Source organism: Zonotrichia leucophrys, chromosome 2 (assembly GCF_028769735.1).
Source record: "Zonotrichia leucophrys gambelii isolate GWCS_2022_RI chromosome 2, RI_Zleu_2.0, whole genome shotgun sequence".
Taxonomy (NCBI): domain Eukaryota; kingdom Metazoa; phylum Chordata; class Aves; order Passeriformes; family Passerellidae; genus Zonotrichia; species Zonotrichia leucophrys.
Window position 1 is genome coordinate 58,263,027 of NC_088171.1, and position 18,166 is coordinate 58,281,192.

The window sequence follows — 18,166 nt, forward strand, 5'->3', positions numbered from 1 at the left end:
AATATGTCTTATCCTGTACCTCTCTTCCTTCAAGGCTAAGTATAGATTTATTGCATCTTCTCTGAAGAGGGCAATATTAAAACTGAACCGAAGTCCCTTTCTCCCAGCTGCTTAAATAAGAAGTTGTCTTTCTTCTCTTGTTAGGCAAAATTCAAGAGGATTTCTGATATAATGAACAGCATTTAGAAATACAATATAAAAATTCATACTAAACTAGTTTTGAATTGCCCACATTTTTCAGTACAATCAGGTAGTGTATTAAACCCCTTACACAGAAAGAACAGCTCAGCTCTTTCTGATATCTTTAAGATGTCACGTATAAATAAAATCTAAAATTGCTACCAGCATTTCTGTGCGAATTTTTGACAAGGTATTTGGAAACTGCTTTCTCTGGAAGGCTTGGCAGGTTTGCAAATGAAGTAATTTTAAATGCACTAATGAAAGCAGAATATTAGTAGAGGTTTCTTAACTTATAACTTTAGTTATAATTGGATCTGTATACAAAACTTACCAGTAATGTACAACATCTAAATATATGACAGTGATGAAGTAATCTTTACAAGTGTACTGTACAAAGAGTAAAAAAGTAGGTTATGGTATTCTTCACTCTTTACACAGCTACACTATTGTGTTTTGTTAAGGGATACTTCTTACCTTTTAACTAAAAGGGAGGTACTTGTGGTCCCTATAATTGTGGAGGTTTGTTCACAGTTCATTCTAATTACAGGCTCTCTGGATAGAGCCTGCCTCTCTGATATACTGCAGGCTTTCTTGACAGAGCCCATCTCCTTGAATAGTAGGAAGGAAGGAAGGAAGGAAGGGAGGGAGGGAGGGAGGAAAAGAAGAGAAAGAAGTAAGAAGAAGCTTTGCCTTCTTATTGGAAAATAAATTATTCGTTTATATTCTCAGAACACCAGTGGAAGCAGCTGCTAAGCCACTCACATGGTGTTCTTGTGTTCATGCAGCTCTATGCTGATGTATATCACAGGGAAATCTCTGCAGCTTGGTGCCCTGGCCAGCCCTGCCAGGCGCAGCTGCCCCGCCAGCACTCCCAAGTCCCTGTGGGCTGTAGCCTCGATCACAAGGACTTGGGTCCCCCGAGAGTGCTGCCAGGGAGGGGGGATCTCTGTACATCACATGTCCTACCTCTCCCTCAGCCCCAGCATTCGGTGAGACCTGCTGCCCAGGGGCTGTAACACCTGCTGCTGCTTGCACAGTGCTGGGCCATTTGCCGCTGGAGGCCTTCCCAGCCAACCCGGAGCTGGTCGTGGCACACTGCCTCTGAGGAAATGTGCCTGGCTAGGGCCAGCTGCCCGCCAGGCAGCAATCTCTGCACTGGCCTACCCTCCCCCAGCCCACCCCTGCACAACCAGAAGTTTTTGACTCTCAGTGGTTTCTATGCAGAACACATCTCACAGCACTGCCGCCAGGCTGGTGACTGCTGTGGTCTGCATGGTCACACAACTGAGCCTGCCCCCTATCCTGGTGGCACCGCACCTCTGAACCTCTTGGTCTGTGAAAGTGTGGCTCCTATCAGCAGCAGCTCACACCAACGGACCAGCAGCTCCGGGCTCCAATACCCTCAGCCCTGGCAGCGCCGAGCCCAAAGGCACTCTGCGCCAGTAGTCCGGTGCCTCTAAAGTCCCCCGGTCCACGAGTGCAGCCTTCGCCAGTGGCAGCCCCGGGTTCCAGTGCATCTGATGGCCGCAGTCACCTTCAGTTGGGTCGGAACCTCTGAAAGCCACTGCGCTGGACACTCCTGGCCCTCTACTACCCGTGAGGTTCCCAGCCTGGAAACCTCATGCATTTGGCAAAAGTCATTGCTGTCAGCCCTCCTGCTGCCCACAGCCCTCTGTTGCCTCTGGGTGCCATCACCCACGTGGCATCTTGATCCCATGGCTCCACAGGGGAGCCAGGGCAGACCCCGTGCCCCAGCCTGGGAACATTTGCACCTTGACCAGTCTCTGACTGCTGACAGCACCGCATGGAATCTTGGCACCATGTCTCCGCCGGTCTTCCTCCATCATCACTGGGTTGGTGCATATTGGAAACCCGCCGTGCTCTGCATGGCTGCTAAGACCGGTCTATGCAGACTTGCCCCCTGGCCTTCTCCATGCCCATGGGTCGCAAGAACTACCGTGGAGACCCTGTGAAATTCCGCTTCCCCTCTCCCACCGCCCCTGCCCAGGGAACCTCGTGCACTTGGCTTGTCCTAAGCAGCAGCTGCGCAGGCCACCACTAAGTCACTTTGCGCAGGCGTGCGCCTTGGCTGATAAGCTTTAGATGTTGTTGTGCTGCCAGAGCACCAGGAGCTTACTGCACTCAGTGCACCGCTGCTCCACATGGAGCAGCCACATGGTCCTCCCTGCTACTGCCCGCGGGCTAGGAAAGTTACCTCAGCTACCTGTCCCGATACGAGCATCATTTCTGCTGAATGGTGACTTTTGCTATCACTTTAACATCATGGCTCTTAACTTGGTGACCTCTAAGTGCTCTGGAGCTCTTATTAATCTTTTAATCTCACGTGTCCCGCCAGCCCGGGAGTTCCTGCTTTTGTCTTGTATGAATCTTGCCTGCCATATTTCTGTCCTTCTTCTACACATGTCCTGCCAGCTACAGGGCCCGCCCCTTCTTCTCTTATGTGTCCCGCTCAGTTTTGAATTGTCTATTATCCTGAATCTTCAACAGACCAGGATGGATCTGTATATTACTAATGTGAAGCTCACGTTCATATACTGGAATTATGGAACTATATTCTAGTGAAAATAATTATAAGGATCTTTAAGCATACTCCTAGAACTACTCCACTCACATTTCGGGATTAACATACTCACAATCTTCTAGATCCTTCTCTTTCTTCTTTTTTGTTATATAGTCCTCCATAGTCTCCAGGTTTATCTGCAATCACTGATGGTCCTAAGAGAAGTTGTTCAATCGGTTAAAATCAGCAGGGGCACCATTCGTCTGAAATCTCCTGAGCCACGGGAGAAGAGGCTTTGTATCCCGGACAAGCTCCCATTGTTATGTGTGAGAGACAACTGCTCACTTTAAAAATTTTAAAAGGTTTATTAAGCCTTAACAAAAATATAGCAAAAGGACTAAATAAGGAAAAAGTTGCAGCACTGAGAGCTGCCTTCATGGCTGCCTACCATGTGGCTGGTTCATCTGCAAGATGGATGCTCCATCTTTTATACCCCTGGGGGTTGCATCAGCCAACACTGGCCCCTTCCAAAGTCTATCAGTCAGCTCTTCTTTGCCATTCATTGGTGGAGACTGCTTTCTTGTAACTTTATTGGAGGCTCAGGTGTTGTCATGCTGTGCCCCCTTAGCAACAAGCTTTTCTGTTCTCAACTGCCCCAGGTAAGGGGCAGATGTGCACGCCTTCTCTTTTACCTGTCCTAGACACCCCATGCTGTCTGATGGCAACAATACAGAGTGGGAGGAAAATGGAACTATGGGGAGAACAGAGGACATCTAAACTACATTAACATAATTATACATTAATAAAGCTTCTCTTAATTTTCACAAAATGTTCATCTTTTAATTGCAAGAGCCAATCATCTCATTATCTATCTATAGCAATTAGTCATGGCTTTAGGTTGTCTACTGCTCCAGCAGTAAGCACAGAATTGTGTTAGTTTATAAGAACATTCCATATCGGATTAAAAATTGTAATAATAATTTTTAAAGAAGGTACGAGGATAGAAACATAATTTTTATAACTTAGGCTGTGATGACTTAGTTGAGTGACATGGAGTATGATATCAACAGGCAAATTTTTTCTGTGCCAGAAGACACATGAAACATACCATAAACAAACCCAAAGGGCTTTTTTTGGTTATTCTGTTTTGCCTTTTTTGTGGTCCAAAATGAAATGCTAGTCTAGATTTAAGATTTTTGCCTGTAAACCCTCATAAACTGAGTTACTTTCAGAAATCAAGCAACAGAAAGTATAGATTTTTTGAATGCTTCGGTTGCAGAAACTGGATTTCAGAAGAAATGCAGCTTAATGATATGTCTGAAACTACATTGGAAGTTCTATTTTTTATTTTATGTTTCACTCAGCTCACACTTGAGAAGTGTTTAAACAGACGCAATTTCAAAGAGACCTAATGAAAAGGTGATTTGCTTGTCAAGCATTGGAATGGGCTGCCCAAGGAAGTGGCTGAGCTACCATCCCTCCTGGTATTTTAAATATGTGTAGGTGTGGTGCTTAGGGATATTTTTTTAGTGATGAATTTGGCAGTGTTAAGTGTGTGGTTGGTGTCAAGGTGCTTTTCCAACCTACATGATTCTGTGATTTGACTATCTTAAAGCTTCCTCTCAGAGTTCAGGAGGATAGGGCTGAGATAAACAGAGATGGCTAGACTTACTAGTGAAATGAAGTTTTTATTCCTTTCATGTTCCATGTAACCTCAGTAGAAGTAACTGAAATAGCTTTTTCTATTGTCCACTTGATGCATGAGGGGCAAGATTTACTGGATTTGTGAAAAGTGTTAATCCTGTCTTAATTTAAATCTGGTTTTCTAATGAATTATTTCTTTGCTATTTGTCCTGGTTTAGGGCAAATTTGTTAAAGAATCTGCAAAGGAGGGCCCCTCCAGAAAGCAAAACCCACACGGCCCCTCCCCCCAACCGGTTCAGGAAAAAATTCCTTAGAGAGAGGTGGAAAGAACCTGTTTATTTGACTGGCCCAGCACCCCCCAGCACACAAAATGCGCAATACCCGATGACACCACTTTGAGAAAGATGACAAAATCAGAAAGTCTCTTTCGGGGGTGGTTGCTCTGTTCTCAGTCCCTCTGGCGCTGGGGCAGCTGCTGCAGCTGAACCTTCGGTGTTCCCGGGTCCCAGTCCGGAGCAGGTTCGAGATGGTCACAGAAACAAGAGAGGAGAAACTGTCCAGGAAGGAATGTGGACTGTTTAGCTAAACTAGCTAATAAGCAGAGGCGAAAGCAGAGCAGAAGCAAGAGCAGGAAAAGGGAGCAAGCAAAAGCAGCAAGCTGAAGCCAGAAGTGAAAAAACAGCCCTATGTACCGCTCGTCTCTGTGTTCCTGATAAGAGAAACCCAAACAAAACTTCCACTCTTCAGAGCCGGTCTTAAAGGCACAGAACAGATGAATGGGGATACAAGCATCATAATGTCACCCCAGGACACTATTGAATCTTCTTTTGAAGAAAGAATAAGCTAAAGATTGAGATAGTTTGTTTGGTTAATTTCACCACAGATGATGTCTGTGCATTGAGATTCTGAAACTAGTTCTTTCTGCTGAATGGTTTAATACATGTCAGTTTGACTTACATGTTAATAAGATTCACTGTATATCTAGACATATTAAATGAGGATACTTCAAAAGGTGGTGGTTTTTAATTTGAAATAAAGCTGATTTTGTTGACAGCAGTGATTAAAACTCAAAGGTGTTCATAGGTGTTTTTATGAATATATTAACAAAAAGAAGATAAGGAAAATCTATAATTTCATACCCTTGGATATGAAGGGTAACATTGTAACAAAGGATGAGGCAATCTGAGGTGCCTTTTTTGCCTCAGTCTTCAACAGAAAGACCAGTTATCCTCATGGTGACCAGCCCTTGGAGCTGGTAGAGATAGATGGGGAGCAGAACTGACCCCCTATAATCTGGAAAAAGTAGTCAGTGATCCATTGAGCCACTTAGACACTCAGAAGTGTATGGGGCTGGGTGGAACCCACTAGAGTGTACTTGGGGACCTGACAGAAGAGATTGCCAAGCCACTCTCTATCATTATTGGTAGTCCTGATAAACTGGGGAGGTTCCGGACAACTGGAGGTTAGCCACTGTGGTACATGTATGAGGTTCAGTAAGGCAAAGTGCCAGGTCATGCACAACAGCCCCATGCAATTTTGAAGTCTGGGAGAAGAGTGGCTTGAAAGTGGCTCATCAAAATAGGACCGCAGAGTGCAGGTCAACAGCTGATTGAATATGAGCCAGTGGTGTGCCCAAGTGGACAAGAAGGCCAATGGCATCCTGGCCTCTATTGAAAATACCATGGCCCGCAGGACTAGAGAAGTGATTGTTGCCCTGTACTTGGCACTGTTAAGGCCACACATTGAGTTTTGTGTCCAATTTTGGGCCTCTTTCTTCAAGAAAGATATTGAATTGCCAAGTGTGTCCAGAGAAGGGCAATGAAAAGGTCTGGAACACAAGTCTGATAACAAGTGGCTGAGGAAGCTGGGGTCATTCAGCCTGAAGAAAAGGAAGCTCTGGAGGCACCTTATCACTCTCTCTAACTACCTGGAAGGACTTGTAGTATAGGGGTTGGCCTCTTCTCCTAGGCAACTGGCAATATGGCTAGAGGAAATGGATTCAGACTGCACCAGGGTAGGCTCAGGTTGGACATGACGAAGCATTTTTTTACTGAAAAGGTGCTTAAACATTGGAATGGACTGCCCAGGGAGGTGGTAGAGCCACCATTCTTGGGGGTGTTCAAGAAATGACTGCATGTTGCACTTAGTACTGTATTAAGATGACATGGTAGTGTTCAAAGTTTGGACCTTATCTTAGGGCTCTTTTCCAATCTTAATGCTTTTATGATTCTATGGTCCTAATGATTTTATAATTGTAGAAGTAGTCAACAAACTGCAGATGACAGTACATGTCAGTTTGCTTTTTTGGTCACTTTTTCAGTGTTGATTCTCTTTCAAGTGAAGCTAAAATAATATTTGACATTATATGATTTGACATAGCATTGCCTATCAAATTGCTGTGCCAAACGTACACAAATACAAAAAGAAAACTGTATTAGAGAAACAGGAGTTTATTGCAGTCTGTCACTACCAGACTATTTTGAAGACTATCATCAGAAAATGGCTTATAAAAACTTCAGCAGAAATAATGGGGTTATTTCAGGAATGGAGCTAAAAGAAAACCATTGCAAAAATCTTGGAAAGAAAATGCAATGTCTTAAGCAAGAAATCCGAGCGCTCATATGCTTTAGCAAAATGGTAAGAGAAATCAGAATGTATTTGTTTCAGGGCAGAGTTGCTCTTTTGTTGTCTGTGAAAAAGCTAATTGAATCTTTCTCTTAAGTACAGTGGAGCCCATTAAAGTGGAACCCATAAATGCCAATTTCTCAGATAATTTTGTGTGAAACCAGCATGTTCCATATACTGTGAAACATCTCAAGGTGTTAGTTCATGAGGGAGATTCTTTTGTGTTGACAGTGTTCCTTCTGCTGACCTTGCATTAACCTTGGTTGGTAGAGGGGTGCCTAACCAGGCTGTAGGACCTGAAGTAGTAGGAGACCAAATATATAATGTAGAGAAACAGAAAAATGAAAGTTGGAGGATGTGGATAGAAGGAAATATATTGGATGTGTGAATTCATTGCCATTTCTTCTCTGGACTGAGGAACTAATTTTAAAGCCCTAATTTTTAGGACAGTTGTTATATTCTGTGTCTCTTATGATAGTATATGGTTTCTATGTCAGGATACCAATAACTATAGTGATACTGTGGAGAGTGGTAGGAAATTAGTGGTGGGAAATCCACAGTCCCTCTTATGTTTGAGGGACTGAGATATATTTCTGTCTGGTTTACAACCAAGATAATATGTTGTGCTAAGACTAGTGTACACATTTGCCAGAGCTTTCTTCTGGGATTTCATGTAGGGAGCAGAGGGAGAAGACAGGGGAAAAGAGTACAGCTTGTTCTCTAACTGTTCCTTAATTCTGTAGTGGAGAGACTGTAGGTGCTATTGCTGTCATCTGTGCATATAAGAGCAAAAGGGCACACAGGCAAAGTGATGCAGGCAAGGACTTGAGATTATTTGGAAATGCCAGGGTTGTGACAGTATCAGCATGTCATAGTTTTTGTAGTTTGTCGGCTGAAAGGCAGTGAAAGTAATGCTGTATTTTTTGAGAGGTGTGCCAGAACAGGTCAGTAGAGCTACAGGTTAATGCAATTTCTATTTCAATAAGGAATAGATTAAGTGTAACATGTCATGGAAGGTTCCACACAACCTTTACAAAGTAATTCCTTTTGCATTTCATAAATTCCTATCTCAACTACTGGAGATTTTTTGAGGGAGTCAGTAAAGTAATAAAAAGGTTATTTTATTCTATATTCAAAACCTTTATATGTAGTGCAATTATCAAGTGTTTTTAGGGAAACTAGAAAGGGTAGGGGAGAAATCATTATGTGTGTTAAAGAGTAATAATGATGAAACACTATACCAAGATTCGACAGTTAAACTAAATCTCCTTAAATGTTAAACATCCACATGTCTGAGATGAAAACTAGGTTTGCAGCAACCTATGGTCTTATTTAGAACCAGCTCTTACCAGAGTCTTCTGACTATTCCTTTTAAAGTATCTTTTTTTTTCCGTCTTGTTTTAATTGTGTTACTTTTCCACTAGGAGATGGGATTGCCAGGGAAAGTAGTCCATTTATTAACTGTGCAGAATTGGGCAGAAGAAGCATGTATGAAGGAAAGAATATGGCTCTCTTTGAGGTAAGTTAAATACTCCAAAAACATATTTTACCTTTAATGGAGATAAGCAATCACCTGTTTACTTTCTGTCTTAAAATTTAGTGGCAGGGAAAATGAATTCTAATAACTTTTTCATAGTTTGGTTCCTGCTAACATTCCATTTCAGTGTATTTGAATGTTATATAGGCAAGAACAGTAAATATTGGTGTGCATTAATGTGAAGATATGAAATAAGTCTTCGTGCATTTAAATTTTTGGTCTAGGATCTTGACATTGTTAGACAAAGCTACTGGAAGTCAAATGTATTTTTTTTAACGAAAGCAGTATTCAGTTTTAAGAGGATTAGCAAAATAATTTGTTCAACGGGGGAAATTTTGTTAGACAGCAACGCTAAAAAACAAGTTTGCAAGCCATGACTTAGTTGTATTATCCAACTGCAATGTAGAGCACACCATAGCAATTTCTAATGTAAATATCTACTTTATTAATGGACATTTCATACCTTTTTAAACAACTGAATTATTACAATCAAATTACTGAAAAAAGCATATTAATTGAGTACTTTTAAGGACCACTTTTGCAATTAAGTAGTATTTCTAGTAAAAACCTTAGTTGCTGCGCTCTAGCAGCATCAACTAGTCTTGCTCTGATGCTTGCTGTTAACAAAAACAAGGTGCTTCCAACAGTGTTTAGCCACCTTACTGTTGCATTCTTCTCAATTTTTTCTTGTTGTTCTCTTACATTTTTCTCTTCTTCCTTTCAAATATCTTTGTACAGAGGACATGGTTTTTCGTCTCACCTGTGCACGACCCAAATAATGTATATTTACTATTTTTCACTGTTCTAGAGAAAATTTTGCTAAGGATCAAACTAATGTTGATCATTAATTGTCTTTTTGTCATGTATGCAATATCTTAGTATTTTTTGACAGGAATGATGGTATTAAAGTTCTGTCATTGAATTTTTCTCCTTCAAGCTCTATTCCATAAAGCCATTTCCAAAACTTTATGTGGTTCAAATTAGTTGCTGTATTCGTCAGTGATGATAATTTGGCCACAGCTGCTTTTTGTCCCGAATCTGTTATTTTGAAACATGGCTCACATTAAATAAACTGATATAAAACCATTATTTTTACGTATCTCAAGTTATAGATATTGCTGTTAACAGTATCGCGTTGAAACCCTTCTAGTGACTGCATCACTGCTGGTGTTGTGGTGAAATTTTTTGCTACTATGTATGTTTCAAAGTTTCCTATAATCTTGTTTTTCTTGTGTTTTCAGATGTGAGAGTTGTATAAACTGTTAAAAAGAAGTTTGACTATTATGACCATTATCATTACCTAATCTCCCATACTTTACTTCTTGTCTGTGTTTGTCACCCTGTTCTCTTGTCTTCTTTCCAGTGTTCAAGATTTTGTATTTAATTGAATTCTCCTGGATCCATTTTTCTTGGAATTCTAATGTTGTGTATTCTTCTGGATTGTATGACATGTTTTAGCATGCTTTTGTTTTGTAGCAGTAAAGAAAGATGGGCTGACTTCTGTGTCAGGTGCTGTTACATATGTGCAAGTATATGTAATAGATGTGTAGGTATTTTCAACAAGTTAACACTTTGGAAGTAGTATGCCTGGTGTAATAACATATGTAAGCCTGCAGCACTAGACTTCAGAGAGGTACTTAAGTAGTTTAGTACTTGAAAAATCATTTGAAGTCACTTTCTAAACACAAGCAAGGTGCTGGAAAAACTCATGTGCTGGAAAAACTCAAATGACCCAACTTTACCAGTACAATACACTAAAGACTGTACTGTGATGAAAATAGATTTTTAAAATTACAGTGGAATTTCTCTAGATTTTCCTTATATTCGAGCTGCATATTGTAAGGTAGCGTAAAAATATTAAAGAAATGGTGCAACATAGCCATGTAGAGTTAAACTTCTAGAAATAATAGAGCCTTCTTGTTGGTTGCAAGCTGACTGGTATTCTGTCATGCTAATTTTTTTATTTGGCTGAATCAGGGCTGACCTGTTGAGTATGTTTGAAGCAGTATCTAAAACGATGACTTAAAAAGAAAATTTATTTAATAAATGCAGTTTTCTTCAAAACCCAACAGGAAGAAATGGATAGTAACCCCATGGTGTCATCTCTTCTGAATAAACTAGCAAACTACACTAATCTGACTCAAGGAGTGGTGGAACATGAAGCAGATGAAGACAGCAAACGAAAGGAAGTGAAGGTATTTAGATTTCTAATAATTTATCGAGATAAAGCTAGCTATAAGAGGTGTATTTTTCAACCGGAAAAGAGAATATGTGGGCACCTAAAAATGGGAGTGAGGTTTGTAATACCATGTTTAGAACGGAAGCATTTTTGTAGGACTTGTGTTAATTTGATGTTCTTGTTAGCATGTTTTAGCAAAACTGTGCTGTAAAACCCGTAGGTAAAACATGTGCAAAGCTGGGATCTGAAACATGGAGTATACTCAGTTTTTTCTTCCTTTCTTTTCTTCTTCCTTGTGAACTTGTGCAAGCATCAGTACCTGTTACCTACCTCTAATGAGCATACAGTAGGACTTTTTGCAGGTTTATTAATATATTTTAACTGCCTAGGTTTTTAGGTAGTTATATTAAGGTAAATTTGAGATGAAACAGGTCAGTCTTTTAATTCTACAAGCATATTTGCACCTCTTAACATGGTAGTAGTTTTTCTGAGTAGCTGTCTTAGTTTTGTGTGTTGGAGTAAGTATTTTTAAAACTTCATGGATGTATTCCAAGAAAACACTTTGTCGCAAACATCAAAAATATTGTACTTGGGGGAGGGGAAATCATATGCTCTGTGTGACACATTGCTAAACACACTTGCTAGAAGTGAGCTGAATCCATCAAGGCTTGTCTGTCTGCTGGATACCCAAAATGTGTATCTGTGTCTGTAGAAGTGGAATGTATGCAATAGTTGGAGTCTGCAGTGGCATGTTGGATTGATCCCTCTGTTAGCAGAGGCTGATTTTGAAGGAGAAAGCTTGGAATAAAGCATGTGACCTGACAGAGAATAAGAACGTATGGGTAAGGGAAGAATGATGAGCTGCATGGTGAACATGGTGACTGAAACTAAGAAAATAAAGGTGGATGCTGGGAAGAGACAGTGCTGGTAGTCACCTGTCTTTGCGTAGGAGAAGGGGTCCTGCTACTGAATTTATATGCTGAGCTATGAAGAGAAGTACATGAGAATGAGAAAAAGGAAAATGAGCAGAAAAGACAGAGATAAAAATACATTTGAAAATAAGCTTAGAACAGCAGCTCATTTGATTGGAATAGAGCTTTGAGTGGAAGTTGGTACCAGGACAGTGGGCAAGGGTCAGAGATAAAGTCCAGCTGTTTGTTTAACTTTTTCCTTATCCTGCATTTGTTCATGGGTGTGCTTTCTTTCTGTTTGTATAGTTGTGCTTGATCTATATTTGTTTCATCTCATTTGAAGATAAACTTCAGATGTGAGAAAAGTAACACTGATCATCTCACACTTTCTTTACTGTGAACCCCTTTGTCTCTTCAGCTGCTGTGTAGAGGTTTTTGTCAATGCAGCACCATATTACTCCCTCTGGAACTGACTATGAACAAATGAACATCATGTCTTTGCTTGCACTTGGTCTTGTTTGTGCTCCATGTGGTGTCCTGATAACACAATTTTTATGTATGTGTCTTAATTTCATTTCTGAAATTGTGATAGTTAAGTAGTAGCCTGTCAGAGTAGCATTTTAATGGTGTGATTGAGACAGTGGAGCTGATGCTGCACATGGATATCGCCCAAGATGCTAAAAATAAAAAATGCAGTCTAAATGGCATTCTATGGAATTTAGTGGAATTCCATAGAATGGAATTGGAAATTTATTGTTTCCATTGGAAACATGGAAACAATGTTGGAAATTTAGTGTTTTCTTAATAATTTTGATAACTTAAATCAATTGCCATTTTTCACAGCCCAAGTTGTGATTTAAGACTATCTTGTGTAACTGGAAAGCTACTGTGTATAACTGTTGATTTTAACTAGATTATTTCAAAGCCTGTTTTCTCTTCATAAGTGTAGACGACTGAAACTTTAGCGATGAAACCTGAATGCTTTTGTGTATGTCTTGACCTATGATGATCACTAGCAAATAAAAAGTACACATATACTATGTTGTGACAGGTTTTGCAGTTTTTGAAAAAAAGAAATTGTAGTCAGCTCTGCATTACTTCACGCTCTGTCTTAATACTTTGTCTTTTTTTAAAATTAAAATTACTATTGAATATAATATTTTGTGCCAGCTTTGTGGCAATTTGTGATCAACTTTTTGCAGAATATAAATAATATTTTGATTATGGCAGTAATTTATGTTTAACCTGTAACTTTATCCTGTAAGTGGTATTTCAGAAAAAGTTTGTAAAGTGTTATGATCAACAGATAAAGGGCCATCCTGTCCCTATCAAGGTGTCGTCCTAATTGCTGTGGAACATGAGAGTTTGTTATCACAAATAGTTTTCTCTTTTTTCAGGAATTTTTCTTTATTAGTAGCACATGAATATTTGCAAAGCTGGACACTCTGAAGCTACCATTCATTTTCACTTGGCATTTGTTCATGGACCATTTGTGATAAGTGTTTGTGGAATAAAGTGTTTATATATTTAAATTTTGTAGTGCAAAGGAATTGAATTGATGTTCTCTCTTTGTTTCCAGGGTCCACAAATGGGCACCTTTATTGGCGTATATCTTCCCTGTTTGCAAAACATCTTGGGAGTTATCCTTTTTCTGCGTTTAACATGGATTGTAGGAACAGCTGGAGTTCTTGAGTCTTTCATCATTGTGTTCATGTGTTGTGCTTGTGTAAGTTAACCTTATTTTATTTCTTTTTTAAACTCCTGTCTAAATCCTCTGTTGAAAGAGTACTGACACCTTCTAATGTATGAGTATCAGGGAAAAAATAACCATATTTAATCATACTGGTAAAATTGTACTGGTATTTAACCAGTGTGGTTCAATTGAGAGAAATGGGTTGTATATATAAGCAGTGGGTGTCCCGTGTCAGTCTAACCCGTACGGACATTCTTTTGAGTTGATCAAAGTAAGCTTTTTTTAAAGTTTTATATGAGTTTTATTAAATCAGCCTTTAGCAAATATTTCATTATTAACTTAGAGATCTGAAGTGTTCTGCTTTTTTCAACTTCAGAACAAACTGAATAATAAACTACAGATCAAACTCCACAGCATTGAATCTATAAAGTAATTTTTTAGAATATGAGATCTTTACTAGATGTTGTCATAATAATGTTACAATTAGTTTTCACTACTTTTTACATTGAAATAATGAACACACTATTTTAAGTATATGCAATAGCCTATATTCTTGCAGTTCTTTAAAGACTATGTCAAGTGTAAGTTAACTAAATCTTCTGCCTGAAAACTTGAGTACTTGAGTTGCATGAATATCTCAAATTAAACATCTTGGGGTGAAAAAAAATCTAGTTACATTTGATTACTGTTTTGCCCAATCTTTAAAAAAAAACCCTCCAAAAGTCTGGTATTTTAAATTTTCTCTATTTCATCTTTCCACAGACTATGCTAACTGCAATTTCAATGAGTGCTATAGCAACAAATGGCGTAGTTCCAGGTAATGAAGAATTTTATCTTACATGGCAAATTCTTAAATAATGGAAGTTTAAATCTGGGATAAGAAATTCTTATCATTCTCAAATATCAGAAGTAATGCTTTTGTATCAAATGCATTTTTTCTTTCAATTGATTTTATAAATAACTTTTTAATGTGAGATGCAGTCTTTAAGACTGGGTCTTCTGGGAATTACAATCTGCAGCACATCTTTGTCATCAGTCATTTGATCCTATTTTAATCAAAGATAAGATGTTATAAATTGAATTAATGGAGACTGGTCTTCACACAAAGCAAATTTCTTTACAAATAAGGGTACTACTTTTCTCTCTCCTGAATTTTCCTACATTCCAGCTAAACCCTGGAGTTAGTTGTCTTGTTTTCTGCAAGAATAGTAACTGGTCTCATGGCAAAAATATTTTTCTGCATAAACACTCTAGGTTCTGCCCATCTCAAATTTTCAGGATAGATTGATAAATTGATTCGGCTTCATAAAGTAAAAGATTGTTTTTTTAGTTGCAAAATCAATTAGCTCTTGAAGCTCTTACCCTTTTTAGTTTCTCTGCACAATAATTGATAGAACTCAGATATGGTATGAACTCTGAACTTAAAATGAAGTTGTTGGGCTATAATAATAGTAAAAGCTATAATTTGTGAAGGATGTCGAGTAATTGTATTATAATTGTATTTCATGGATTCAGTACCCTATATGAAATAAAAAATCAATAGACAATTTTGTTTAAAATACTCATGTTTTATAATAAAACTGAGTTATTCAAATCAGTGCGCAGATAACTAAAATGTTCTGCTCTATTCTCATATTTTTAAAGTTCATTTTAATGGTTTTGTTTAACATTTCTCACAGACTTTGAAGCCTGCAGTTCTTACATAAGACAGGTCTTAATTTTCATTTTTTTTGTTGTTGGTGCCAGTTTCTTAGTCCTGAATATATGGAGAAGGCAGGAAGCACAGATAAGAACCCAGAACTGAAGGAGACCTGAGCAGCGGAGTCCTTTATTTTGCTTTTATATGCAAGAGCATTCATTATATTTAGTAAAAGGATTGGTGATGCATCATAATACCTTTCTTTGTTCCTCATTCATTCAGATTGAAAACACTGAAGTCTGTGGAACAGACTGCCCAGGTGAATGGTGGAATCACCATCTTTGGAAGTGTTCACAAAACAAGGAGGTGTGGTGCTTAGGGACAGCGTGTAGTGGTGGACTCAGTAGTGTTGGATCAATGATAGGAATTAATGATCTTGGAAGTCTTTTCCAAATTTAGTGATTCTATGAAAAACAGCTTTAGACTCATCACATTGATATATGTTATTTAAAATTGCACACATCTTTCCTCTGTCTCTTTCTTCCCACAAGCAGGACAAAAATCATTAATTTAAGAGTAGATGGAGAGGGAACCAGAGAGAAGAGTTTGCCTTGAGGTAGTTGGTTGACATTCCAAAAGAAAGAGATGAGCTTGAAATTTAGAGCCTTATTAAAAGGCAAATAGTGCAATGGAAATAGGATGGTGGTGGTGTAGTTTATGACTTAAAGAAAGATGATGCATACATATAGGAAGTAAGAGTGAGAAGAATTGAAGAACTCAGGCTAAAAGTGAATTTTTTATATGTGGACTCTTCTTTCTTTGGTCTTCGCTTTCTATTCTACAGACAATGCATATGGGGATATTAATCTTCAAATGTGCATTCTAACTATCTAGATGGTATAGACATTGGTTACAGTCTTGTCATGAGTATGTCAGTGGAGGAACATGCAGTGGTTATCTTGATTATGTTGACTGAATGATTCAAATTTCTGCTCTCTACTGCCATCCCTTATCTGAAGTACTGGAAGTGTTTTGTTTGATTTCTTTGGGTTTTTTTTTTGTTTGCTTTTTTTGGGTTTGTTTTGTTTTGTTAAATTCACAGCTGGAGGCTCTTACTACATGATTTCAAGATCTTTAGGGCCAGAGTTTGGTGGAGCAGTGGGACTTTGTTTCTACTTGGGTACAACTTTTGCAGGAGCAATGTACATTCTTGGTACCATTGAAATTTTATTGGTAAGTACTAGTCTTTATTAAGACTAAATGTATTTGGGCTGTTTCAGGATATTGCTGATGAATTTTCTTAATGGTCTAAAATGCATTCTAGTTTGGTGATCATTAATGTCTTGATACTACATTTTAGGGTGTTGATATTTATTCTTACTTATGATTATTTGAGGAAGTTAAATTCTTATCAGTAATACAAAAATTAATTAAATGCTATTTGATGTATGTTTATTTTATATAATTTGTGAACCAAGCAGAAATATTCTCTTTCCAAATAATAGGTGGAAAGCATTAGCGGGGTTCTCACTGCTGCTTAATGAAAAGTTGTGGAAATCATGAAGGGCATATCTGTGATGAGGCAATAATAATCTATCACACTTCCTCATTTCCGAACTACTGGCTTTGAATTTTCATCTATTTGCAAAGATGCTGTGGAATTCTGCCTGTGTGGCAGTGGCCTGGCTACTATGTCTTTGTTCATTCAGGAGGTGCCAATAATTGGTCATCAAATCAGAAACTAAATATATGCACAGAAGATACTTAAAAATTCTTTCTTGTTACTTACTATGATCCATGTAATCAAATCCAGGGGTTTTTTTATATTAAAATTAGAGATAGTAGTCACAAATGCTTGCTTGTGTGATCTGATCTGGCTTGTCTGATCTATAGCAGTAACACAAGCACATGTTCTATTGTGAATTGAATTTGGTGCACTGTTCTCCCTATTAGAGGGTCATGCTGGGTTTGTGTTGCTAATAAAAATGTACAGGATCTAGCTACAGAATTTGAAGTAAAATGCTGTCCAGGGTATCTGTCAAAGACCTCAGAATAGACCCCTGACATAGCCACAAGGCGTGAGTATTGCTTTTTCTTTCATTGGGGCATGGATTATTTGGAGAAACAGAAATCAGTCATCTGCCTATGGTTTTCCCTGGCAAGACTTTGAACAGCAGGGCAACAAAATCCACAAGAAAATCTTCTGGAGTACCTCCATAGAGAGCCTGAAACTTCTGCAATGTCACAGTGTAGGGTTTTTTAACAATATATACTTTATCTGTAATAATTTTTTTTTAGTTTGCTTCCTTTTTCTTCCATGATGATGTGACAATTTTCATATCTTCTAGCATTCTAGTAAATAGTAATTTACTAAACTTAAATTTAATTTAAGAAAATTCTGGTAAATGATTGTCTATGTCTATTTTTGGATTTTGCTTATGAATGCATCATGTCAGTCTCCTTTTCAAAGTTTCTTCCTGCCTTTAGAAATTATATTATTGAAAAATAGTCATTTGAGCAGTTTTTTTGAAGGACGGGAGTTGCCTCAAGCCCTAATATTCAAGCCCTGGTAGCTGAACAGAGAGGGGTGTTTTTAGGGGTGCTAGAAGAAGGCATATAGATATTGTTGTGTAGTGTAGTACGTGAATGTCTTAGAACTAGATCAGTTTGTCTTCTCACACACATTTGTCAGTATAAATGCTATTAACAGTTTTCAACTTCTTTTCAGGTAAAGCACACCAAAATTTAAGAAAGAGAGATCTGTGAGAGAATCTTGTTTGAAATTGTAGTAGTTGGAAATGTCTGTCTGGTTTAGCACATGACTAAACGTCTTCACAATAATTGTAAATTGTGCTCTTGCAACTTTAGATTAAAATTTTATGAAGTATTATATAGGGTCTATAATACTGAAAAAAAATTTAGTTTATTATACTTTTGTTTGTTTCTTCATATTTTGTTTCAATCAATGGAAGTCCTGTTTATGGTGTGGGTTTTTTCTTTTATTTTTTTCGTGGTCTACTTCCTTCCACCACCAAATTCCTTAGCTGTTTTCCCCATTTGGCAGACACATGAATTAGAGGAGTGGAAGATCTTTAACAGGAGATAAGAAGCTGGAGCAAAAGTTGTATCCTATTCTTAATCCTTGTTTTTCTTTACCCTCACCCTTTTCCTTCCTTCATCTCTAGAGTTTCTCGATGCCCAAATTATATGGCTAAACTCATTTGTGAAAGCAAAACT

The 18,166-nt window shown here is 38.3% G+C and overlaps 1 protein-coding gene across 3 annotated transcripts in view; it reads left to right on the forward strand.

Moving 5' to 3' along the window:
* Nucleotides 1-18,166, forward strand: part of SLC12A7 (solute carrier family 12 member 7) — an 83,032-nt gene that overhangs the window by 9,982 nt on the left and 54,884 nt on the right. For 2 of the 3 annotated variants that reach the window (XM_064705093.1, XM_064705095.1), the window contains exons 2-6: nucleotides 8,395-8,489; nucleotides 10,580-10,702; nucleotides 13,177-13,323; nucleotides 14,053-14,107; nucleotides 16,032-16,162. In XM_064705093.1, coding sequence (XP_064561163.1) covers nucleotides 8,395-8,489; nucleotides 10,580-10,702; nucleotides 13,177-13,323; nucleotides 14,053-14,107; nucleotides 16,032-16,162 — 551 coding nt within the window. The remainder of the gene's footprint in view (nucleotides 1-8,394; nucleotides 8,490-10,579; nucleotides 10,703-13,176; nucleotides 13,324-14,052; nucleotides 14,108-16,031; nucleotides 16,163-18,166) is intronic. The other variant, XM_064705094.1, reaches the window with a different exon arrangement.